This window comes from Tauraco erythrolophus, chromosome 4, assembly GCF_009769465.1.
Source record: "Tauraco erythrolophus isolate bTauEry1 chromosome 4, bTauEry1.pri, whole genome shotgun sequence".
In the NCBI taxonomy this organism is placed as follows: domain Eukaryota; kingdom Metazoa; phylum Chordata; class Aves; order Musophagiformes; family Musophagidae; genus Tauraco; species Tauraco erythrolophus.
This window is the reverse complement of record NC_141468.1, coordinates 16,540,731-16,565,785: the sequence shown is the minus strand read 5'-3', so window position 1 is coordinate 16,565,785 and position 25,055 is coordinate 16,540,731. Positions and strand designations below refer to the sequence as shown.

At 42.4% G+C, this 25,055-nt stretch overlaps 2 protein-coding genes across 3 annotated transcripts in view; one reads left to right on the top strand and one right to left on the bottom strand.

The window, feature by feature from the left end:
• The window catches only part of COG5 (component of oligomeric golgi complex 5), a 200,042-nt gene extending 194,838 nt beyond the window's left edge, over positions 1-5,204 (top strand). The window contains 1 exon segment of the mRNA XM_086609866.1: positions 4,413-5,204. Coding sequence (XP_086465992.1) covers positions 4,413-4,527 — 115 coding nt within the window. The 3' untranslated portion in view covers positions 4,528-5,204.
• A 54-nt stretch (positions 5,205-5,258) lies between these two features.
• Positions 5,259-24,431, bottom strand: HBP1 (HMG-box transcription factor 1). Of its 2 annotated transcripts, none has more exons than XM_086610202.1 (11): positions 24,394-24,431; positions 19,879-20,071; positions 18,526-18,760; positions 17,546-17,678; positions 16,674-16,785; positions 16,448-16,560; positions 15,958-16,114; positions 15,293-15,437; positions 12,580-12,909; positions 8,596-8,737; positions 5,259-6,380 (listed from the first exon to the last, which is right to left on the bottom strand). In XM_086610202.1, exons 2-11 carry the CDS (start codon positions 20,045-20,047, stop codon positions 6,363-6,365), a joined length of 1,554 nt encoding a protein of 517 aa, XP_086466328.1. In that variant the 5' UTR covers positions 20,048-20,071; positions 24,394-24,431; the 3' UTR covers positions 5,259-6,362. The 2 variants fall into 2 exon arrangements, with proteins under 2 accessions (XP_086466328.1, XP_086466327.1); XM_086610201.1 differs by lacking the exon at positions 24,394-24,431 and adding an exon at positions 24,342-24,385.
• Positions 24,432-25,055: the final 624 nt, after the last annotated feature.

The following is a 25,055-nucleotide window of genomic DNA, read 5'->3' as shown; positions in this document are numbered from 1 at the left end:
GGCTGCCTGCAGCAGCAGCCCTCTTGCTTTGCCGTAAGCAGCTTCCTGCACTGTCCGAATTTCTGTACAACACAGTCCCAAAATCCCACCCTTAAGACTTGGTAACTATCTTGAGATAAAGAGCATTCCCATCCCAAACGTACTTCTGAAATCACATCTACTTGATGCCCATGGGTGCTCTCGGCTCCCTCTCCCATCCCATTCCTTCCTTGCACTCTGAAGCAATCTCACCATTATTCTCTGGACTCCAAACATCCCTTCTCACTGGATTCATGATTTCTGCTGTTTTACTACCTGGACCTTTTGTTACCAGGAATGCTGATCCTAATAGGATGGACAGAGTTCCTGGCCTGTCATCATCACGTCGTTACCGTGGGCAGCAATGCGGAGGAGAGGTTCCTGAGCTGATCAGAGCTTGAACACAGATTTGGCCATTAGCAAAACTCTTACTGTCTGAGAAGAACCAAGCTTTTGTTTTAGCATTTCAGGTCAAGTTATTATGAATTGCATTTTAACATTCAGCTTTAGAGTGTTCAAATACTTTTATTGGAGATACAAACATGGGAAAATAGTGACTGTGTTTAGTCTTAGAGTATTGAGAAAGCTTTTGTTTTCATTGTTTAATGTAAAGCTGTACCAGGTCTGTTTTAGAAAAATGCCTGAGAATTCACCTTGTAGTATTGATGGAGTAGTAACTATTGGTTGTCTTTTGAGCAGAACAGATGGTCAGTTAGGATGCTGCTGGGTTGGTCCTGTTGCTGAAGTTTGACCGTCTCTTTGAAACAGCGCAAGCGAAGCCACAGTAGAGGAGCAAGCGCAGCACAGGGGAGCTGACAAAGAGCAGCTTATCTCAGCTGTTGGTCTCTGCTGGGAAGGAGAAGGGTCTGGGCCACCAGTTTGGCAAGTTCATTTTAGCTGCTTTTTGATTTCCAAGAGGACAGCGGCTGCCACTGATTTTAAGTCAATTTTGCCAGTTAAATCAGATTCTTTTGAAGCAGGAGAGAAGGTGCGACAGCAGGACTTTAATATCGGAGTTTGGCACTTAGCATAGCCTAAATCTCATTCCCTCTTGTTTGATCTGATGGGAATAAGCGTCTGGCTAAGGATTATCAAGGGCTGACATTGAGTGGTTTTGGGTGCTGCTTTTAGGGTAAAGCTTCTCCCTTTCATCTGAAGGGATCTGGTTATTGCTGTCATCTTTTTCAAGAGCTTTTTCAAAGCAAGGAGATAAAGTCAGAAAGGGACAGCAGTGTTACCATCTGGATAATGATGCCAACCCACAACTTCACCAAGAGGTGTCAGCACTTTCTAAGTTAAGCAGGTCAATATGTTTGGTTTTTTCTATTTTCAGCTTTTGATGACTTCTAAAAAGTCGTTTGGGCCCAACAAACTTTGGGGAGTGTACAGGGGAAAAGACAGGGACACTGTGAGTGGAAGGGGAGAGATTCAGCAAGATGAATGACAGTTAAAGTAAAAAAAACTGACAGGAGTTTCTCAACTGTCTTTTTAATACAAGGGACTATTCTTTGTAGAAGCTAACATCCAACATGTTTAACGATGACTGCTGACCACTTGAGTGCTGACCCGAGTGGAAATTGAGACACATCTGACTCCCCTGAATCCTCTCCCCTCATCTTGATGAGCTCCTTGAGCCTTCCCTTCATCTCCCACCTCAGCTCAATCTGCTCATCACGTGCTCTGCCCCTCATCTTTGCCACTTTCCTCTTGCCGTTTGTTGATGTGCAAAAAATGCCCAGTGACTCTTCAGAGTGTGTTGGTACCTGGTGTGGACCCCTCAGCAGTAACTCACTAGTAAGTTCTTAGAAAAACTGAAAAGCTCTCAAGTGCATTCCTGCCAACACGAGGGGCTGTTTCTTTGCTCAGTCACTTTATTCTTCTGAAACCTCTCAGCTCTTTCCAATAATCCAGTCCATCCTCCTTTTGCATCACCTCTGATGGGTTTCAGCAAAGAGGGCATCTGAAGTCCAGCTGCCCTGCCTGGGGACGGCGGGAGCTGTGGTGGGTGGTGGCATTGCCTTATACCCGTGCTGGTTCATTCCCATCCTGTGCTGGGCACAGTTACACACTTCACTTTTCCTGTCAGACTCTTTGCCACAGGCCAGGGAGTCTGACTGCAGGTGGGTGTTCCTGTGCGTTTGTGTGCATCCACGTGCTATGTGTGGATGCCCAACTCCTGTTGCACAATGGCAGGAGGGTCACAGCTCAGTGCCTGGCTTTGATGGGGACGAGAAGTGCTGGGAGGAGAGGATGCAGCCTCAGGAACAGCTCGTGGGGCCAGACTGTCATCGCTGTCACTGGCTTCTCAGAACCCAAAGCTCAGACTCATCTCTCCAGCAAACCAAGAACCGGCTTTTGGCCTCAGAAGCATCTCCTACTTCTTATGCACTTTGCTGGAGATTCCTAGCCGCGCTCTGACACAAGTGGGTTTTTGGTTTTGTTCAGGAAGTTCAGAGCCCTTGCTGGTTTAGCAATAGCTTTATTGAGAGGTAACAAGGTGTATTATAATCCTGCTTCTTCCTACCAGCTCCTGTTTTGGTTTGCTGGGCTCTTAGGTAGCTTTCCCGTGCTGCAGCATCCCAGACGGATGTGGGCCTCTCCTGTCTCTCATCATCTTACTCCAGGAGCAGACTGTGCAGGAAACACAGGCCAACACTTGCTCTTCCATTTTTCTGCTTTCCTTAGGCTTTGCCTAATTAAATGCCTACTCACTTCCCATCACCTCCAGCTGCCAGCAGGCACGCACGGGCTGGCAGTGCTGCCCTGCGTCCCCTGAGCTCTCTGCGGTAAGGCATTATTCCACGGCAGGCTGGGCTGTGGGAAGCAGCAGCGAACATGAACACAGCTGTGCTCCCGCTGGCCCAGCCCACCGTCTTGCAGCAGGTGATGTGTATTTGTACATGCGACACTGCAACCATCTCCCTGCACCCCGCCGCCCCCTTCACATCACCAGACATGCACAGGCACCCACCTCGCCCCAACACGACTGGAACATTCCTGCCGTGTTACCAAAAATGCAGCAGACCCCTCACTGGCAGAGCCACCGTGCTGGTGTGTCCCACACGTCCATAAAGGCAGGAGACAAAACCTCAGGGCTGCTTCCCCACTCGGTGACCCAGCGTGACAATTTCGGCTCTGCTGCTTTGGCACTGGCAGCAGGACCCACTGCCCTGCGGGATGGCACCCAGGTATGGCCGGGAATGTCTGTGCCGAGTCTGCATTAGCACTGCACAGCTGTCTCCAACCAGAAGATGAACAGCCACATACTGGGAGCTGTCTTAGTCCCCATTTAAAATGGAGGCTGTTTGTGCTTGTGCTTTCCTAAATGTCACAATTTTGCAGTAAATAGCACCAATGGAACATACCATGAACAAATGTTTTTAGAAAGAAACCCTAAGATCGTTGTATCTATTTTTTGAAGAAATGGGAGAAGAGAAAAAGGAGAGGAAAATCAATTAAATTATTAGAAGCCGTATTTAAGTATGACAAAACGAACTTGGCCTACTTAATGAACTACTGAGTCAAAATCTGCACGGATCAGCATTTACAAAATCTTAGCTTTACAGATATGCTGTCATTCAACAATACAAAATACAACAATTGTCATCTGATCTAGGTGGTCCTGCTCAGGCAGGGGGATTGGACTAGATGATCCTCTGAGGTCCCTTCCAATCCCTAACACTCTGTGATTCTGTGATTAATACTATTTAGTAGAATTGTTGGCTGAAAGGTGGCCCCGTGTTGTAAAGCAAGTTGTGTTCTATACAGACTAGTACCTCATGGCAGTTGCCCCTTTCGCTTTGAAACGTCTGTATTTGTGTAAATCAGACAAGATTTTTGTGTGTGACATCCTACAACAACGTGTAAGAAAAACCCAGCAAAGCCGTACTGACACACAGACACGCTTTGTCTGTGGGTTAGCGCAGCGTTTCCCGAAGGACAGTGGCAGTTCAAAAAGACTGAGCCAGGAAATCACCTAAAGGCATCTCGGTTGTTCACCAGTGCCCCAGTTTTCCTTAAGTTGTAGTCTCAGTGTCTGCAGCAGCTGGAGTCTATTCTTTCCACTTCTAAAGGTTACCAGTACAGCAATGTGCCCGAGTCTGTGCGTCAGAGCTGTCATTTCAAGCCATCTGCAACATGCTGCTGCTGATTATTTAAATGTTAACTTGTTCGCTCCTCAAAACACACAAGAGAGGTGAGAAAGATCATGAAACAATTATGTAGAGCTTTGGAAGGCCCTTCTTGCCCGCTTCCTTCCACAGAGACATGTAAGAGCATCTGAGGAAAATTCTGTAGTAGGGCAGAAGTCGATTAATTTCAGTTGCAGATCCTGCACTTACAGTACTTGTACACTATTTAACTGCTTCAGCTACTTGTCTTTTCTGGTTTTTTAGCGGTGCGCTGGAAGCTTATGTTCAATCAGTAAGAACCAGAGAGGGAAAGGAGTTTGCACCAGTCTATCCCATAATGGTCCAGCTGCTGCAGAAAGCAGTATCAACCCTTCAGTGAACATTATCTGGACAACTCTCACAACAGGGAACGCACAGTAACACAGTGGGTCTTCGGTGCCACAGGCTGACTTACTCCCAACTACGCAAGCTTTACAATGAAACGCGCTTACCTACTTCAGCTGTGGAACTTCTCTCGTCTTGCTTTACGTTTGCACCGTAGGAACTTATTTATCCACAAATATTATAAGGAAATTTTATGTGCTGTAAATCTACATCTAATAAAAAATGAATCATTATTTAGCATTCCTTTTGAATTTAGAAAGGTATAAAATTAGAACATACTCGTGTATTACAGTAGAATCGGTAAGTATCTCAAATAAGAAGTAGCTCTTTTCCTACTAGTACAGTTTTAAACAGTTGGATATATTTTAGCCTTATTCCAGAAATCGTACTTTTGAAATGTTAGAATCATCAGTTTCCATCTAAAAATCACTAATTTTAAGACAAGGAAATATATTTATAAATAACATAAATGATTCTCTATTGCACTGCTGTTCACTTTGAAATAATTTATATTGATTTCAACTCTCTTTTGCTTAAACTGTAATAAAGAACATTGACTATCCAATCCCGAATTCAGTACGTGAAATTCTTCAGCAGCTTCCTAACTGCAAAGCATCAAAACACACTTCGGATGGGTTCATGTACAGACTTCCACGCAGAACGTGCTCTTCTCTGCGGGGCTGGCTTCATGATTAGTCGTCTCCTTTTTATGAAATACACCACACCGAATTTTAATGGGTTTATTTGAAATAATATACAAGAATATAGTGTGCAAAAATCTTAGGGGCAACATCATGTAGACATGTGTCATAAACTGAAATTTACAGTTGTGATTCTTAAAAAAAAAAAAAAAAAAAACACGCAGCTGTTTAGTACATGAAAAGCCATGATTGTAGAAGTTCACAGCAGAAGCAATTGTAATTCTAACGCAGCTGCTCTAATTTTAGACAGCTGGAGGAAAAAAAAAGTAAAGTGCAAGTGTTGCACGTATAGTTAAGTGCAAAGTTTGCCCCCACCATAAAAATGTCTTATGGCAAAATAAAATATTGTAGAATATGTGGCAAAGACAAAACACAGAGTTAAAACTATGATGGTGACAATATCAAGAGCACCATTTTTCTTGAGATAACGCTACTTATATTAGTTTCATCCTGGCCTGGGCCATTGTTTCCACTGGAAATAACAACTCCCACTACTGCCAGCTGGTGCAAAAACATCTCGCTTGTGGATATAAATTTTATACGTGGCAACCCAAGAAGCAGCTCCCGTGCTACATCACACTACGCACTCCATTTATGCCATGTTCCGGGAAGTTGTTGGCATCCGGGCAGGCTGGGAAGCTCCAGGCTGATAATACGTTTTGCCATTTCAGAAAATCCCAGGCCCCAGAATCGTAATTAATAATATGGTTGTGCAATACATATTAATCAGCAATAAGAATCAATGTATATAAACAGCTGTTACATATTTTAAAATTCCCCTTTTTGTACATTTTCTTTTAAAAATAAACATTTATACACATCTCCTTCGCCTCTTTCTAAAGTACTTTAGCACCACAGGATATCCATTTTCAAGCCTATATTACCTGATACATATATGAAGTTTGGAAGAAAAATAAGGCAATTTGGTTTAAAATGTTGATAGTTTTAGCTTACTTAATGTTCTATTGTAAAAAGCAAATCTGCACTCATATTAATCATTTCCGACTTGATGGTGCCAGTATTTTATGGTCACACAAAGTCAGAACAAATAGTAAGACCTTGACCTTGCATCTTCTTGCCATCAAGCAACAGCCATTTTCTAATACAGAGTCAACAGGAAAATTCTGGCTTAATGCTGTTGTGAGCCCTGAGAAAAGAGAAGAGAAAACCAGGTTAGTGGTTACCGAGCCAAGGGGAAGTAGTTATCTTAAAGCCAGCAAACTCTTGCTTTGAAAGCCATGAGTACTTGTAATCATGGGTCAGTTATTCAGAAGAAAACAAAAGGCCACACCAGATGATTATTTTATCCCCTGATCATCAAATGACCATCAAGACTCGTCACCCTTGTGTCCCCCTCATGCCACTCGGCACTGGTGAGGCTGCACCTCGGACACTGTGTTCAGTTTGGGCCCCTCACTACAATAAAGACATAAAGGTGCTGGAGCACATCCAGAGAAAGGCAACAGAGCTGATGAAGGGTCTAGAGCGCAAGTCTTATGAGGAGTGGCTGAGGGAACTGGGGTTGTTTAGCCTGGACAGAAGGAGGCTGAGGGGAGACCTTATCGCTCTCTACAACCACCTGAAAGGAAGTTGTAGCGAGGTGGGTGTTGGTCTCTTCTCCCAGGCAGCTAGCGACAGCATGAGAGGAAATGCCCTTGAATTGTGTCAGGGGAGGTTCAGATTAGATATTAGGAAAAATTTCTTTACTGGAGGAGTGGTCAAACATTGGAACAGGTTGCCCAGGGAAGTGGTGGTGTCACCATGCCTGGAAGTGTTCAAAAAATGTGTAGATGTAGCACTTCAGGACATGGTTTAGCGAGCACAGTGGTATTGGGTTGACGGTTGGACTTGACAATCTTATTGGTCCTTTCCAACGTTAATGATTCTACGATTCTGTAAGACTTCTTTGTCACAGCCTAGAGTCCACCATCATTACTTGATAAGGTACCAAGCTGTGAACAGAATTCTTAGTTCGCTGAAGTAAAACAATTTTAAAAAGTTATTGCCTGCTGTGACACTGAGGTAACAGGTTCTACAGATACTGTTTCCTTGCCCTGGAGATCCTAAAAAACCAAGCAAAGTCCTACTATGAGGTAGGGTAAGAAATCCATCCTTCTTACTAAGGCCAACCCATTCCTCTCAGTTATACACAAACACCCTCACTTTCTTTGAAGCTCACAGGTGCACATGTGAAGGGAACTTGGTCTCACCATCCAATGCCCAAGACTGCAGTAGAGTAAAAGCAGAATAAATAAATAGTATTATTTTAACTAAACCCACAAGGAAGTCTAACAAAAGCTGTCACTGTTGATTAAAATAGAAGACAGTGAACAGAAAAACAGCTTGTTCCCAGCAGCTGGGATTTGGTGAAACCTTCTGCCGCAAGGGACTGAACACTCGGCACCAAGCACGTACAGCAATAAGCAGCAACTCAGTGTTGGAGCATTTCTTATTCAGTCTTGAGGCGACATGCTCTTGAGAAAGCAACCTCATCTACACATGAAAGGATGGAATCTTAAACCTGTGAAGCCCACACCACACTTGATGCTCCTACCCAGGCATAAAATGGCTGATGAAGGGACCAAGCATTCTGTGTGTCTCAGTGGATCTTTCCTTCCAACCTACTCTTCTAGCTGAACATGCAGGTTGGCAGAACCTCCTTTTTTTGATCTTCTCTTTACATGATTGATGTATTAGCTTGAAAGCTCTTATCTTACCTAATACTTCTACCACCTACTAATACACTGCTGCACTCTTAAATTGATGGCCTTCTACATAGTGGAAAACGATTTATTTCCCTACAGAAGAAGTGTTATCTATTTTATTTATTTTACAATTAAAAGAGTAATAAATGAAAGGGATTAATGGGGAAAAAATTAATTTGCTACCTCAAAACTTCATATATCCTGACATAAATTACAAGTAAAAAAAGAACAGAAAATTGTAAAGAAAAAGCTTTTACTGAAGAAAAAGCCTGACTGAATCACAACAGAGAAAGATTCTATAATTTTGTGAACATTTAGGTGTTTTTGAGGGGAATGGACAGATGTAATTTAGGTACAATCTTACAAACTCTGTTATTTCAAACACAAGGTCACATGCCCTTCCTCTGTGTTTCACAAGCACACTCACTTTCAGTCCAACAGAATTCACGGAACTCTCATAAAACATTCAGAGACAGCCCCTCTCCTGATTGTCTCCTGCCAACTGTCCAACAGCAGGTTACCCAAAACAGGAGAGGAAAATGAACGTTTGGGCTACCATAAAAGAAGACAGCACAGCGTATCGTGAACAAAAACCACTGCAGCTACTGTATGAACACATTTAACTGCATAATGAAAAAGACTGCTTCACAAACATACAGAATTTGTTCGTTTTCGTTTCCAACAATCGGGATTTAAACGTTTCTGTTCTTCTGCCAAGGCCTTGGCTTCTAGTGTGTACATCCGTCGTTCTTCATTTTTCATTTTCTTCCACCTGTCACCAAGTATCACACTTATGGCTCTGCAAGATAAACGTTTACAATACGGTCAGGACAAGGTGTTAAGAAATACTGTTATTTTTCATTTTTAACTCAGCACCTTAAAAAAGACAATTGTGGAAAAAAAACACACACAGAAGAAATAAACTGTATCTTTAAAAAGACTTTTTCAAACAATTCTGATTATCTTCTCATACTTCTTTTAACAGTTAAACAGCTGACACTTCTGTGTTAGCTGAGCATGGGTCAATGCACATTCAAACATTTCGAAGGGTGCACATTTCAACAGGCACCAACTTGCATAAAGCAGCAAAATAGAGATGTAAAAAACCACCACCAAATGGTAACTCACATTTGTTTTGCTCCACTTTCATACTAGAAGATCATATGACAGATTTGCTGAAAATATGTTCTCTAATAATTAGGGCAAGGATCTGAATATGACCTCAGCCAAGCAAATATTTGATTAACTGTAAACCCCATGTCTATTTAATAGATGTGTGTAGCTTTAATCCACACTGGGGAGAACATGAGTGGGTGGAACATACTGGTAAGTTCCCGTTCCTATGCACAAGGAACCGTTTGTTCTAACACACCTATCATTATTTCCAGAAGCTGAATGAATTGCTCTTCCTGCTTCTTATAAACTCAATGTCTTTTGGACAGTATTTCCCCGTATTATCATGCCATGTTGCTTAACTGCACTCCCAAATGTTGGATCAATACTCCATTAACGCTTTCACCCCATCCTTTAGCTGAATGAAAATCTCTGAACAGCAGCCCTTTTATCAGTGACAATTACTAAACCACTGAGTAGGTATGCTTTGGCTTCAGATTACAGTGATGAAAGATCTATGACCATCTTTACGAAAAAGGCGTATACAACTGAGTACTCTGCTTTATCACACTAAGAAGTTCCTTGCTGGCAGCAAAGCTCTCACAGACGTTCTAACAGAATCAAGGACAGCAGAATGTCATCAACCATTTCCATAGCATTTCACAGACAGCAATTCTGAAGGCTTTTCTGCACCATACCAACAAGAAAATGGATTTTAATCCTGCAAGATGGCGTAGTACCGTTCAGGCTTCCAGGAGCTGCCGAGCACTCAGCACAGAAGGATCTCCACCGGGGCTGCTGTTAAGCCTGTGCTGTCACGTGCTCTGGTGGCTCCTTAGAGCAAACTCCTCAAGTTGCAACCAAACCCCATCAACATCAAATCCATTTGCACAGCCTGTCTCTTTGCCAATGGAATTTCTGGTTTTCTATCCAAATTAATAACCGGTATCTTTGGTCTGTCATCAGAAGTAAACACATGCCAGTTTAATCAGCAGATTTTTCATGTTTTGGCAGTACCCAGAGGCAAACGAACAGCACCAGAAACGTGTCTGGTTTTGGTCAACAGTTTGTACTGGGTCACTCATACTGCCAGGAAAGAACACGGTGGCACAGAGAGAGCAGGTTTGCTGAAAAAGCCACTGCATTTCCAAATAAAAATGTACTATGAAATCTTTGTATTTCAAATGCAAAAATGTGTGTGTATTTTATACTTCCAGAGAAAAAACTGCACTGAGGCACTGCAACTGAGTACAGATCTGAATATTTCAAAAAGCTTGAAAAACCTAAGGCAAAGACAAAAGCTCCATTTCTCAAGGAAATATTTCTGAGTCAACCAGAGACGGAAAAAAGACATTGTACAGAGAAACTCCCTGACATAACAGAGACCTACTTCTCCTGACCAGAAACAAGTAAGAAGAAACTGACCCTAGTGCATCACTGCCTTAGGTGCCCTTCACCTCTTCACAACTTTGCAGTGCTCTGTACATTGCCTTTGTCCTCTTAAAACACTGGTGAAAAACCTGACAACATTTTAGCAACAGACTAGTGTGCAGGATGTAATCCCTTATACTGCAGTTAATTCAAAAGAAATTGTCAAATGGTAGTTGAGAATGCCTCAAGTTTACTCAGTAATTATGTTCAGCATGAACAAATGCTGTTAATAGTTTAGGTAATTTTCTTCATCTTTAGAACATGCACTACTCAAATTATTCGAGTATTTCTGAACGTACTATCAAGTCCAACGACGGTTACAGTGAGAACCTCCAGAAAAGAAACAAGCGCTGCCCTAACACCAGTTTCTCAAGTACGGTCTTACGCTCCACAGTATTTGTAAGTATCATGTCAAGGTTGACTTGTGTTTTGAATGTTTACAGCTCACTATCTTGTTGACATGGCTTGAGCTACTTTGTCTCAGAACAGACCATTTAACTCAGAATACCCCCAGTTCTGTCCTTTCCTGCATGTAAGAAAAATAAAGTAACTGCAGCAAACACAAAACTCCAGTATACAGAAATGAGTACTACACGTAACCAACGGTTGAGATCTACTCGGTCATCTGAAAACGACACATGCTTACGTTTAAAAAACATGTGAGTGGCCTCCCAACAGCTAAACTAACCAATGCCCCAGCAACACCTAAGCAACAGTAGCTGAATGTCTACAAAGACAATGACCACTAACTCTATGATTTCTTCTGTACTGTATTTTATGGATGCCAAGAAACTGCATCCAAATGCACTGCCTTCCAAATGGGACAGCGAGCAGTGCACTCCGAAGCTCACTTGTAACTTTGTCATCGCTTTCAAGGTAAATCTGCTCAGTGAAATACTCCACTTGTTTTCATATCCATCCAGCTGCAGCTCCAGTTCACTGCATCCATTTGAAATAAGCATTTTAAATTAAAAACAATCATAAACTGTCCTAGCTGACGTTCTGTTTGATTTCTCACTGATAGTTGCAAGGAATTTGAAGGCAGCAGATCTGCTTCACTGAAATTACTATACACTGCAGAAAACCATTGCCAGGACACACAAGACTGGCTGGGATTTAAGGATGGGTCGTTTGTATGAAAGGGTTTTACTTCTCAGTATCATTTACCAGCTTCTTACTAGAACATTATAAAATAGCCCAAACCCACTCATAGCCCTGTCACCTTTAGTTTTTACCAGATTTAGTACTAGAATTTGCATGTGGCAATGTAATTTTTACAGCAACAGTGTTCATAATGTTATATACATAAAAATTCTGATTATAAGATCAGTGCACGTTTGTATGTTTTAGTTTGTATTTACAGATGAAAAATTAGCACAGAATATTACTTAAAACACATGTAATGGACATCTTTATAAAAAAAATGTTTAGACCTGAACATGCATGTAGATAAAAACCAAAGAACAAACCAACAACGACCCCTCCCCCAAACACATGGTCATACAACTCTTCCTGCAAGTTTCAACAGATAGCTGAATGCCTTTAGGACAAGCAAAATTTGGTAATGTCCTGTTTGGATTAAGATCCTTCAGATATCCTCACAATCAGTACTCCATTATTCAATATGATATACAGACTGACAACATTAAACGGTAACTGCACTTAATAATTTGGAATATTATGTCAGGATTTACTTAGAAGAACTAGAAATTCCCTTTTTCCATTACCACACATGAGCAGAGAGCCTGGTACTTCTTCCCCACGAACATTTCTCAGTAATGTAAACAAAGACTCTCGTGTATTTGTGACTCTGCCCGTGCACATACATACATACATACATCAGTTGCTTCACCCAAATGCTTTCTCAGAAGATAAGTTTGCCAAAAATGGCTTGTGTCAAATTTACTGAGTATTGTAAATGTTTAAAGTCCGCCCAAAAATTAAGCTTTGTGTCAACATCTTTCAAAACTTGTTCTTAAAACAATACATACACATTTTATTTCAAATGCAAAACTCAGTCCACCTAAAATTAAAGGTAGGACACGGATATTCTGCCAGCTCACCAGCAATAACAAAACTACAATGTTCTACCATTACCTGTTGTCTTTCCCTGGATACATCTGAGTATATTCCACTCTGTATTTTTTGGCAAAAAGCATGAAGGCATTCATTGGTCTTTTGCACTTGTTTGGAGAAGTGGCACTCACAGTACTTGCAGTCCCTGAGCTGTGGCTTTTGCCAGCTTTGCTGTACAAAGAACTGGAGGAAAGATGTGACGATGCAGTAGATGCACAGTTTTTACTACTGCACTCTGATCTCTCAGCATCTTGATTGTTTGATCCTCCACACGACAGAGACGCGCGACGCTGGCGAGCCATGCTGCTTAGCACGTAAACTGCAGAGGAATCCATTGGTGTAAAATCGTAACTGCAAGAAAAAGACACAGCATAAAACAATCAAGTAATTTTCATGTAAAATCCCTAAATAGCTGCGTGCTCTTCACCTGTATCACATTTCTAGTATGCTGGTCTCTTTGTGTGACATAATGAAATTGTGCTTGATGCAGATGTCAATGAAAAAGAGAGTCTGGCAGATGAATTAATAGTATTTTCCAATTTGACAGTGGATTGCGACTTTGCAAGAGCTGCTGTGTACTATCAACTCTCCAGCTGTGTATCCATTAATTTATACACTGTCTTCATCCTCTTTTGAAATAAGCTTCTTTCTGCTTCTGTCCTTACCATAACCCAAATCTGGTTAGTGAATGATAGATACTGAAATGGACAACCGATGTGGGAAAGAATAAGCATTGAGTTCACTTGCAAATATATACTGATAACAAATATGACATCTTTACATTAAAATAAATTATATTAGATATCCTATTGTATAAATAACTTCTCTAGGCAGTTAAATACGTACTATTTCACAGAAAAACCTTCCACTGAGATTAAATAAAGTTTCAAGACCCATGACGTTGATTACTATTTGATTCAAAGCTGACAGACGTCTGCCCTCTAGTGACAAAAATGTAAGATTCCTCCATATTTCAACAGCTTGGGTGAGTTGTTTCTATACAGTTTAGACCTCCAAATAATATAAACTGTGGTAATTTGTTGTTGATCAACAACCACAATTAACCTGTAAGAACTACAGAAGAAGTTTAATTCCACAGACTGACTGTTATCATCTCCAAGTATGTGCAGATCAGCCTGGGAACCAGAGCCTATAGCACTTTCAGCATGTTCCATGTGGAAAATACACTTGTAAAGGTGCTACTTGACCATAAATCTGAAACATTAAGTTACCACCACAAAATAAACATAAAATGTATACATCTCTAAAGCTCCTCTCATCCACTGCTCAATGTGGCTATAGCTGCATAATTTATGGCAAAAATAGGGGCTTTGAAGAGCTTTTTTGCAAACACGAAGTAGAACTACTAGCAAGTAAAGGCTGCAAGTGGTAGTCCGGCACCCATCCGCACAAGCAGCTCCTTTCTGTGGGACGGAACCAAAAGCAACGTTGAAGCCTCAAGGGTTGTCACTAAATCCCTTACAAAAGTAAATAGCAACAAAGAAGAGATAATGCCAACAACCTTGCAGGCAAATTCACAAGTTAATGAAAAAGGACCTCTCTGTTCTACAAACAGTCCAGCATCCTTCCTGTTCCTAATATCCCTCCCATAACAGAGCAAAAGGATTTTGTTTTATAATTCTTCTGTTAACTACAGCTGCTGCTGCATGCTCCTTTCTCAGTGACTTACTCCCTTCTGCCCAGAAAGAGACAAGGAATTTGAAGTGTCCAGGCAGTATTCATCTGTTCTGCAGGATGCCTAAGGAGCCACAAGTCCCCTTTCTTCACTGAGATGTAAATATAATCAGTCCAACAGCTCTCTACATAGGCACTTAAGAATAGGAGTTAACAAGAAGAAAAAAAACCCAGACAGCAACTGAGTGAAGACAAGTACATGGAACTCCCTCTCTATCCCAGACTGAAAACATACAAGAGCTCCTAGGGCTTGAACTGCAAACAACATTTTAAATTCCTTTTTCTATTGTAAAAAAATACAAAAAAAAACAACTTAAAACAGATGCTAAAAAGGTGCTAACATCATCAGAGAAGATGGGTTCCACTAAACCTAGGAATCTCAAAACAGTATGGAAAAATATTTATGACTAATACCATTTCCTTAGAATAATTTATGCTGGGCAGGACCTCTAAAGGTTATCTGGTTCAATCTCTTGTTCAAAGCAAGACAAAGCTCAGAGTTAATCAAACTTTTAAGTTTGGTAAGTTTGATATATTAGAAAAGAATCACAGAAAGCAGAATATACAAAAATAATAAGAACAAATTATGAAAGTACTGTATTCTAAAGCCACAGCACATGCATTAGTTACTAGGAAACTACTCAGATAATTCAGATACATAGCTGCATAAGAAGCACACATTAATAGCTGGCAGGCATACTACTGTGGGAAAACAGTACTAGGTTTTTCAAACATAACCCACTTTACTTGAAGAATTTATAGAGATAATATATATTTTTTTCTCCTTTATCTAATCTGGTTTAAACTATCATAAACAGGGGCTGAAAAGTTATTTCACTCCAAGATATTACTTTGCAGTTTAGCAGAGCACACAATTACACAGCTTTCCTAGTACTCAGGCTTCCTTCTCCGTCTCATTTATCTTGTAGTACCAGAAGTATTCTCTCTTTGCTCTACATAATGCTTCAAATTCTTGTAGACTTAAGGTGCCTACTCATTAAATACAAAAACCACTGAGGCCACTTTATCCAAAAATTACCTTTTAAATGTATCAAAAACACCTGAATCATCAAAGTTAATGGCATCAGGGTGTCCAGGAGGTAGACACAGATCTCCAAGATGCATTTCACAGCATGGAATGCCATGCTGTACCACAGTCAAGCTTGGATAAAAAGATGACCAACCTGAAGTGGTAAAGAGTTAAATTAGACAAACGGCCAGACAATCTCTCTAGTTCTTAACTGGAGCAATCCTATATCTCTAAATGATATAATTTTATAAAAACGTTCTCATGTAGTTTCTTTCACCCAAAAGAAAAATCAGAAACACTTACTCAGGGAGTTCTTACTGCAAACAGTTTATTTTTACCTCAAGTAAAATCTCGTTCTAGTAAAAGAAGTAATGAAAACCTGGAAACTTTCATCAGAAGTTCCATGGTTAGCAAGTGAGAAAAGCCTCCCTTATTTGTAGCTTTCCCTTCTCCCCCCCAAATTTCTGTTTTCCCGAGCTCCATTTATATAATTGATCAAACCTTTCCTTAAAAGATATGCAGTATTTCTGTAGCTTTACAGTTTGGTTCATTCAAATTCTGCATTTCTTTACAAAGACAATTGATTCTACAACACTGCTTTTATCTGCAACCACTTTCTAAGAACATTTTAATATACAATCAAGTATACTTGTAGTATTTGTAGTATTTCGTACCTTTATTTTTAACATAAAAAGGATGATCGAGTCTGCATTCTACTGTAAGCAAGCCATCTTCCACTGTGCCAGGATCAAAAGTCAGCTTCAGCACTGACTCACCAAAGGAAACGCTTTCTTCATGAGAAATCAACTTCAAACCATCGGAACCGTAGCCCTACACACAGACATACAGTTCAAAGTTTTTCCCCCAAGAAAAGCGTATACTTTTGTACACTATAGGTGTATATTCATCCCCTTACCTTATGCTAAAAAATACCAACATTCTAAGGGCTTTCACTACAAATAAACAAAGACGACACAACATTCAAAATTACCTAGTTCAATTGCTTCATAGCAAGATATCCAAACAGTACAGTGATCAGCTCGAAACAAGTTCAGCATAAACCTAGTGTCTTCCTGAGACTCTAATTAAGGGCACAGGGATAGTGTACGAAACTAAATATCGTGCTACTAGTATTGAAACGAATTTATTAGAACTAACAGCTACCTTGTAAGGATTCACTGCGAGATTTTCCTCTTTTCCACAGCTTTGAGATCTTGCAAAATCTTCAACATCCTGCCATTCTTTATTACGTCCTTTGTGAAAGCACAAACGAGAGCCTAATAGATTTTTTTCAAGAAAAAAAAAATCAGCGTTATGTAAAAAAGTCTGTGTTACAAAAAAAAAGACAAGACAAAACAAATACTTATTCAATGATGCATGACTATTTTACCTTTTAGAAAACAATGCCAAACAGTTGAGGGCCAGGAATGGCACCATCCTAAATCATCATCATCTGAAAGTGATGACATGCAGAAAATGCCAGATTCTGATTCACTATTCACCTATCAAAAAAAGCAAAATGCTGTTGGTATTTCACTGTGGAAGATTTTAGGGCTGGTCTTACATGTCTTTAGACACATTCTCTAATTTGCATCTGTGTCATCATTTTGCCTTAAATACTAATAGGAATGCAACATGGAAACAAAGATTCAAGGAATGCAGTAAATGTGAATGGAGTTTTTAATCTCCTTTTCTTGAAATGTGCCATCCTGAAATTTCTAGGTCTCTTTCTCTGAGATTTATTTGTGCATCTATGGAGTATCTTATGTTTAGATACGAGCATTTTACAAGCTATCATTCCTTGGTCATGCACAGAACCACTCAAAGTACACATTATTCCATGGTCAAATTACTGGAAAGCTGTAGGGTCAAGTCAGTTCTACATAAATCACTCAGAAAAACTATTTTTAACAGACAAGTTTCAGATACAAACTAATACACAGGAAAGGGAGAAGCAGGACTGATAGGTTTTGTGCTCTAAAAGGAGATGGTTCTGTATTTCCTTTGCAAGAGAGCAAACAAGTTCATACCAAAGCAGAGCTTTCTTACAAGGCGATCTCTTCACAAAAATGTGGACTCTACGATGTAGCCCTACAAGCCTACTGTGTTTGGTAAACAGATAAGTTACAGAAAATCCAGCTTAAATAGAAATAGTATTAGAACTAAACAGATTTTTTAAAAAAACTAGTTTCTCTTTTCAAAAAGCTTAAACCATTACTCATGCATCTTTATTTATTTTAGAAACGTTTCAGAATAACTCACCCTTTCATGTCTGACTGGTGTTTCATCCAAAGCATTCTTGGAGAAGTTAGGATCATTCTTTGAGGATCCTGGTGGAGGACGTGCATAGGAATGTAAACTTTTGCTTGTAGCTATTATGTGAACAGGAGATGATCTACAATGGAAAAATATATTTGAAAATCTCTCAGATTAAGGCAACACAAGACTTAACAGTCATTACTCTAAAATACTTTTATTCAACAAATATTTCTGTTAGCATGAGCTGAATAGCAAATAAACTTCCCACACCCCAAAATTCAAATGGGATGATTAAAGGGCGCAAGCAAAGAGAATAATTAGCCTAACTCCTGCATAGCTTCTATATACCATCCCAACGGCAGTACTACTTCCACATCAGAATCTCCTTGTCACAATGCTGAAGTTTTTACAAATATCTTGAAGTGAATACACCATTCTTAAGAGTACATACAGACATCTGCTCTGTCATAATGATTAAATCCCAACTACATTACTGTTAACGGTACTGCATTTAATTTTGTTATTAAGACCAAAGTTGTAGAATAAAAGGTGAAACCCAGAAATTTCTAAGATCCCATACTGTTTCTCACAGCTTCATGGAATTTACAGATCACAAATCTGAAACAGTATCAATAAAAAAAAAATACATTGCATTAAATTTCCAATTAGCTCTTTTAAAAAAAATGGAAGTCAGTGCACTACTTAGTATGCTTCACATGAGGTAAATGCCCACAATTTCTGAGCCTTCTGTGGTTAGACAATGTCCTTACACCATCCTACCTCACTTACAGCTGGCCATTAAGTGGCTTTTGCAACAGGCTCCTGAAACGAGTCCTGAGCAATCTTCCACAAAAGCATGAAGTTACTATACAGACAGGCCAAGAAAAGGGCTCCAGTTCAAAGTCAGAGGGTGTGAAGAGTGAAGGAAATGTTTCTGGAGATTTACAAATCTGAAAGCTCAAAATTGAAACAAATGTCAGTACCTGTTATAAAAAGAGCACTGCATCAAAGGACTCTGAGGACTTGTGGCTATATTTGCCAATTCTGTCAACCAGTTCACCCCATTCTCACAAGAATAAGCATTTTCTGAATTGCTGTTTGAGGTATGTTGGTTCCACGAAGGCCTTGAACATTCCTGATGTGAAACATCAGCACCAAGCTGAAAAAGTGCAGGTGGGGTAGAATCCGTCTGCACAGCCTGTAGTTCAGGAAGATCATCTACGAACAAATGGACAAATTACCATAATTATACCTACTGATAAATTCCAGTTGACACCAAATCTTGCAAATAAAAATCAAAAAGGAACCACAATTAAGTCACTTATTTTATTTTCTCATACAACAGCTACCAACATTTCACAAACCCAATTCATAATACTGACAAAATAGTCACAGAAATAATCACATCTCAAGTCTATTATACGTTTATATAAGCAATTTAAGAAAAACATTAAGTAACTAGAGAAAAACGTTCTGGTAAAATGTTTTTACAGTTTTTACTAGACTGACTAGTTTACACAGAACTGTACAGCAGAATTATGCAAAAGTAGCAACATACTTCACTAAAATACTAAAACACCAAACAAAAGACAACTAAATTAATCTGTCCCAGCAGTTGTTGACAGTAAAAATTATCAGCATCAGGGGCTGTACAAGGTAAAGTTTTCCACTCTTCCACCAGGGAACTGCAATAAAATAGCTCAGAAGTCATGAAAACTGGGTGTACAGCCTGGTAGGGGTGAATTCCTATCAATCATCTACACGTTTCACATGTTATATAGGATAGCAGAAGAGAGCCCAGCTTGTTAACAAAAGTCTGTGTTACATGCTCTCGTGTAATTAAGTATCATTAGTCTTAATCACTCTATGACTTCAATTAAATGTGTTAATGTTCCATTGATTATATCAATATTTTCTAAGGTACATGCTATCTTTCTCCAATATATAAGAACTGAAGTTAAATATTTCTGTAGCCCAGAATCTCTACTTGCAGCTGATCTAAAAAAGCGTAATTCCCCTTTAGGAGGAGCTCTTGAGCTTTCAGTTTGTTATTGTGCCAAAATAAACTCCTCTGGAGATTAGGAGCAGAAATGTGTAGCTCTAAGTTCAAGAACACGTTTAAGTCAACAGGTCAGTGTGTCAGAACTGGAAATGGGTTACAGGGAAAAGCAACTGCAAATAAGACCTTCAGATATCACAATTCACTGTCACATACCCTGCCCCACTTAGGTTAAAAATCAGTAATCTTCTTCAGTCAGCTTCCAGTAATTTCACTACAGCAAAGCTAAAACAACCTTTCAGAATTTGGCTTCTCCTGAAAAAGTAACATTACTTACCAAGTTCCATGTGTTCATCACAGGATGCATATCCAGGTGAAGAGGGCAGGTTTTCATTACACTTCAGCAACTCCAGTGACTCATTCATCCCTGAAGTTCTCTTGTCCACTACCAGAAGGAGTTTCTGAACTGCATTAGGCATTTGATTTGTCTTCACTTCCCACACCATGTTAGGATGCTCCAAAGTATCTGACTTCAAAGAAACAGAAGTTAAAAATTTGTATATACATAAACTGGTTTAAGCGTTAGATCTGACAGGCTACTTCATTACCAGAACCCTAAATCCTCCATAATCTGTTGACAATCACAGCATAATTTATCTTGAAAGGGACCTCTAGAGATAATCTGGTACAATCCCTGCAGAAAGCAGAGCCAGCTCTGAAGTCAGATGAGATTGCCTGGGACCCTGGCCATTTGAATTTCTGGTACCTTGAAGGATGAAGGTTCTCTGATGCTTCTCAGGAACCAGTGATCACTCTTGCTGTAAAGGAGTTGTTCCCTACACGCAGTTGGAACTTCCCTTGCCACAGCCTGTGACTACTGCCTCCAAGAGTCTGGGGTCATCTCCTCAACCACCACTCAAGTCAAGGAGCACAACATTCACTTGGTACCCTGAGCCACGCATCCCGTCACAGAAAGTAATCAGATGGTCAGATGAGATCTGCTTTTGGTTAATCCGTCCTCACTGTTCCCTTCTTACATCACAAGAGCCAGGAAATGGCTGTCAGGAGGATCTACTTCACAATCTTCCTGAAGGCTAAGGCTAGGCTGACCTGTCTGTCATCTCCCTACATCCTCCTCCTTGAAGACAGGTGTGACATTTTCTTTTTTCTAGTTATTGGGAGCCCTCCTGCCACCAAATCCACCACCTTTCGGAGACCATCCTCACAATGGCACCGGCCAGCTCCCCCTGACACATGCCCCGTGGTCTCACCGACTCGTGCACGGCCGGCTCACAGAACTGGCCTGCCCCAACTTGCTCTTCCTCAACCACAGACAAAGAAATGCCTCACTCCGTCAAAAGCGCATTGCTAGGCCTGGGGACTTGAGGAACCTGGAAACAGGCCTTGCAAATAAGGACTGAGCAATGATGTCGTCCTCAACCTTCCGACATTAGGTCTCCTATGCTATTCAGCATCAGGCCCACATGTTCCCTAATTGCCCTTTCACCACTGGCGTATCCACAGAAGCCTTTTGCACTGCCCTTCACATCCCTTGCTATCTCAACTCTACGTATAACCTCAGACACATCTGACTGCTAACATCCTTAACTGTGTTGTAAGTGGATAGAAAAAGAATCTTCTGCTAGTAGATTTCACTGGAGTTTCATTTCCCCAAATCCCAATACTGTAACATCTATATCAAAACAAATATTTTAAATCATCTTCAGCAGTCAGAGGACTGTGTGATTATTCTACACAACCACTGCCTCTAAAGGCTGGAAAACAAGGTTATCCAGTCTTTAGTAATTTGGTTATCTACGTTTTTTTTCAGAGGATGATGAATTAAAGCTACCATAACATGATTACCTTGTACTTTAATGAAGTGTAATCGAAAAAGTAATCATGAGTCCCTCACAAAAGAGCAGTAAATCCAGCTTAGTAAGAAAGAAAATCTGAAAAGACTGCTACACGCATGTCCACTAAGTAAGGTATCATACACCACATTAGAGAAAAATAGCTTAAACTGTCTAATATTTTCATATGAAACAGTAGGTCTATCATCCTCAAAGTTCCCTCAGTGTAATGCATAAAAACCCATCTGGTAACAATCACAAAAAATACCCAGCTTTATTTTAATAAACAGTTAAAAGGTATTGTGTGTACGCAGCCAACATTAACAACATTCCATGTTTTTACTATTCTATGAATCTGTTTCATTCATTTTGCAGCTTGTCCTGTACATAACACAGCTCAGACATAACCCTTTGAATTACACACTGGTCTGATCTAAGCAGTAAATTTTTACTAGAAAATTTCTCATCTTCTCATCCCCATACCATCCAAATACATGCAAAACTTACATAAATTTGCATTCCAAACATGAAAAGATGTTTGATTCCACTCACATGGCACTACTACAAAAGCTGCAACAGTGTAACTCCGATTTTAAGGAGGTGGAGACAGAAGGTAAGAGAAATGAGACTACACAATCAAATAACTATCAATGGCATGTGTATTTCACCCCTAAAAAGCATCTTTAATGCAAATTATTCCTCTATCACCCGTGAGGGACAGCAAAATTAAAGAACACCATGAGAGCAGAAAGATCAGTCATTTCTGAACAGAAAAATCAGACCTCAGTAGTACAGGTCAGGACCTTAATGATGATCTCCAAGTAATCAACTCCAAAAAGCCACTCCTTGATTTTCTGGCTTGTCTATGTCCTCTCTTTCCCCTCTTATGCCTTGTTTTTCCCTCTACTTTTTCTTTCTTCCTTTCCCATTTTCATGCCAAAATGAACAAGCTAACTTACTTTGGGAATGTTACCTTTTCCTTCCTTCCTGTTAGCTGCCAAGATCTGAAAGTACTTGTCCTGGTATCCCAACACACTGAAGGTCAGAGATAAGGTACAGATACAACACACTAGTCTGACAAGAAAGGTATTTGTTTGAGAAATGAATTGTTCTTCCAAGTCACAAGAATTTATCTAAATCAAAGCCACCGATGTTCAAAAGCCAAAAAAATCCTCTAACAAAATTATTAAAATGAAAAACAAAAAAAGTGTCCAACTTTACTTTTCAGCTTTTTTATTCTACTTGATTAAAGCCTGCTTTGGACACCATGTGCTTCTCTTGTCCTTACCCTTTCAATGTTTTGGAACGTTAAGGGGAATGGTCATTAATTAGCCTGTGAAGTTTTCTTGGAATTTTGTGGGGTTTTTTTTTTAATTCAACTTCATGTTCAAAACTTGTTGCAACAGATGTTTTCCAGAAGTATGCTTCACAGGACTATAATTACTGCCATTTTTCTTCAGAGGCTAAACGAATTTATTTATGAATTTGTGCTTTAAAATAAGTCAATTTGTCACGCTACAACAAACGGCAGCACTAACAAAGAGCTTATTAACTAAACCATGTCTATTTTTGAGGGACAAAAATAAATTCTGGACAAAAGTAAATAAAGACTGTGGCTGAAAAGAGGTTCTGCAGGAACTGGGCTGCATTCACCTAAACCGCACTGCGCAGGAATGCCTGGGTGGAAACGCTTCCCGTGGTTTTCCTTCTGGTGTTGGCCTTCCATCCCCCACCCCACCGCCGGAGTCTCAGGCAAGGTCCCTGCCTGCAGCCATTCACTGGATGGAGTTTAATACGGAGAACGGCTTCTCCAAGCAAAACACAACATACTGGCAAGACTGGATCTCCACCAGGGACTTTACTGGCACAGCTGCTTTGATCGAGGATCCTCGCCCCACACTCCGGCCCGCGGAGCCGCGCCAGAGACACGCCGCAGAGGCGCGGCCCCGGCGGAGCGCGGGACGTGATTCACGCTGTTTTCGCCAGGACGCTCGAGCGTGACACACGCCGCACCGAGCGTCTGTCCCCCGGGAGGGCCGCGGCGGAAGCACTGCCCTCCCCGCGCCACGGACACGCCCGCCGCAGAACAAACACTGCTTTGATGACGTAAGGAAGACATTTACGGTAGAATTAAAGGCGCGTGAGCACGCATCACTACGTGACCCCCGGGCGGCGGACGCTGGCGGCCGGAGGGGAGCCCCGTCCCCCGCCACAGCCCCCGCCGCTCTCCCCCCGGGCGCGCAGCTGGGCCGAGGCCGCGCCCGGGAGCGCGCTTCCACCGCCGCGCGCGCCCCCCCCCCGCCCCCCCGTCATGTGACCTCCTCCTGGACGCGGCCCTTGTTTATAAACTTCTGCCGGCACCGCGCATGCGCGCAAGGCCCCATTCATTCACAACTGCGTAACAGCTCGGCCCAGCCGGGGGGGAGGCGGCGGGGGTGCCCGCCTGCTCCCACCCCACCCCCGGCCGCCCCCAGACCCCGCCGCCCGCCGTCGCTCTCCCGCGCGGAGCCGCCACCGGGCTCACCAGGCTCCAAGTTTTCCCCCTCCTGCATCCTGCATCCTGCGGGGCAGAGCGCCCTCGCTCTGACAGACCAGGGCAGGCGGGCGCTCCCCGGGGAAAAAGAAAAGGGGGGGGACGGACACCCGCTCTATTTCGGCTGCCTTCGCGCTCTGGCACTGCAGCTGAAGGGGCCCAACGGGGGGCCGGCGCTCCCGCGGGTCTTACCCCGGCAGTGCGGGAGGGTGGCGGCTCCGCCGGGCCGGTGAGGGAAGGCGCCCAGTAAACAATGTCCGAGCTCCCACCGCCGCCAAACGCCGCGACTCAGTGGGCTCCTCGGCTCGGCCCGCGGCCGCCGTCGCTCGTCTCTAGCCCGGCGGACCTTGTCCGTCCCCCACCGGCGTCTCGCAGCCCCCCAAAAGCGGCAGCTGGAAACTTTGTAGCACTTACCAAACCCGTCGCCATTACCAAATTCCCCTCAGCTCCCCCCCCGCCTCCTCACCACAACGGAGTCCCGCCCGAGCCTGGCGGTGCTCGATCGCCGAGTGGTCGAAGGAGACGTTGCTCAAAGCGCAGCCGCTTCCTATTGGCTGCCTGGCTTGCCTATCAGTAATCCGCCCGGAGGGCGGACATGTTTTGACTCTCTCGCGCAGCGGATTGCACCGCGCTGCACATCAATCATCTCCAGCCAGGGCCCCGATTGGCCAATGCCTCCTCTGGCTCGCCGAGGGGTATTCTGGGAGGCGTAGTCTTCGCCGCCGCCACCACCCTCCAACTGGGAGGCGATAAGACGACAGCCCCCAGGATGCCCCGCGCGGCGCTCGGCCGATAGTAAACAAGAGTCGGAGGGACACGTGTACGCGCGCCCCGGCCCGCCGCCGTCCGCCGGGGCCTGCGCCGCGGGGAGCGGACGGCGGCGGCGGCGAGGCTGGCCGCCAGCACGGGCCCCCCACCCCGCAGCAGACCCGACAGCCGCTGCCTGACCTGGTGCTGCCGCGGGGGAGGCAGCGGAGGAGCGGCCTTCCCCGGTCTCCTACGGCGGGAGGGCGCTTCTGTCCGCGGCCCCGAGATGGCGGCGGCGGCCTCCGCGGCGGGGCGCTGACTCAGGGTATCAGCGTGGAAACGGTGACCGGGCCGGTACCGACCCCCGGCGGTGCCCGGTAC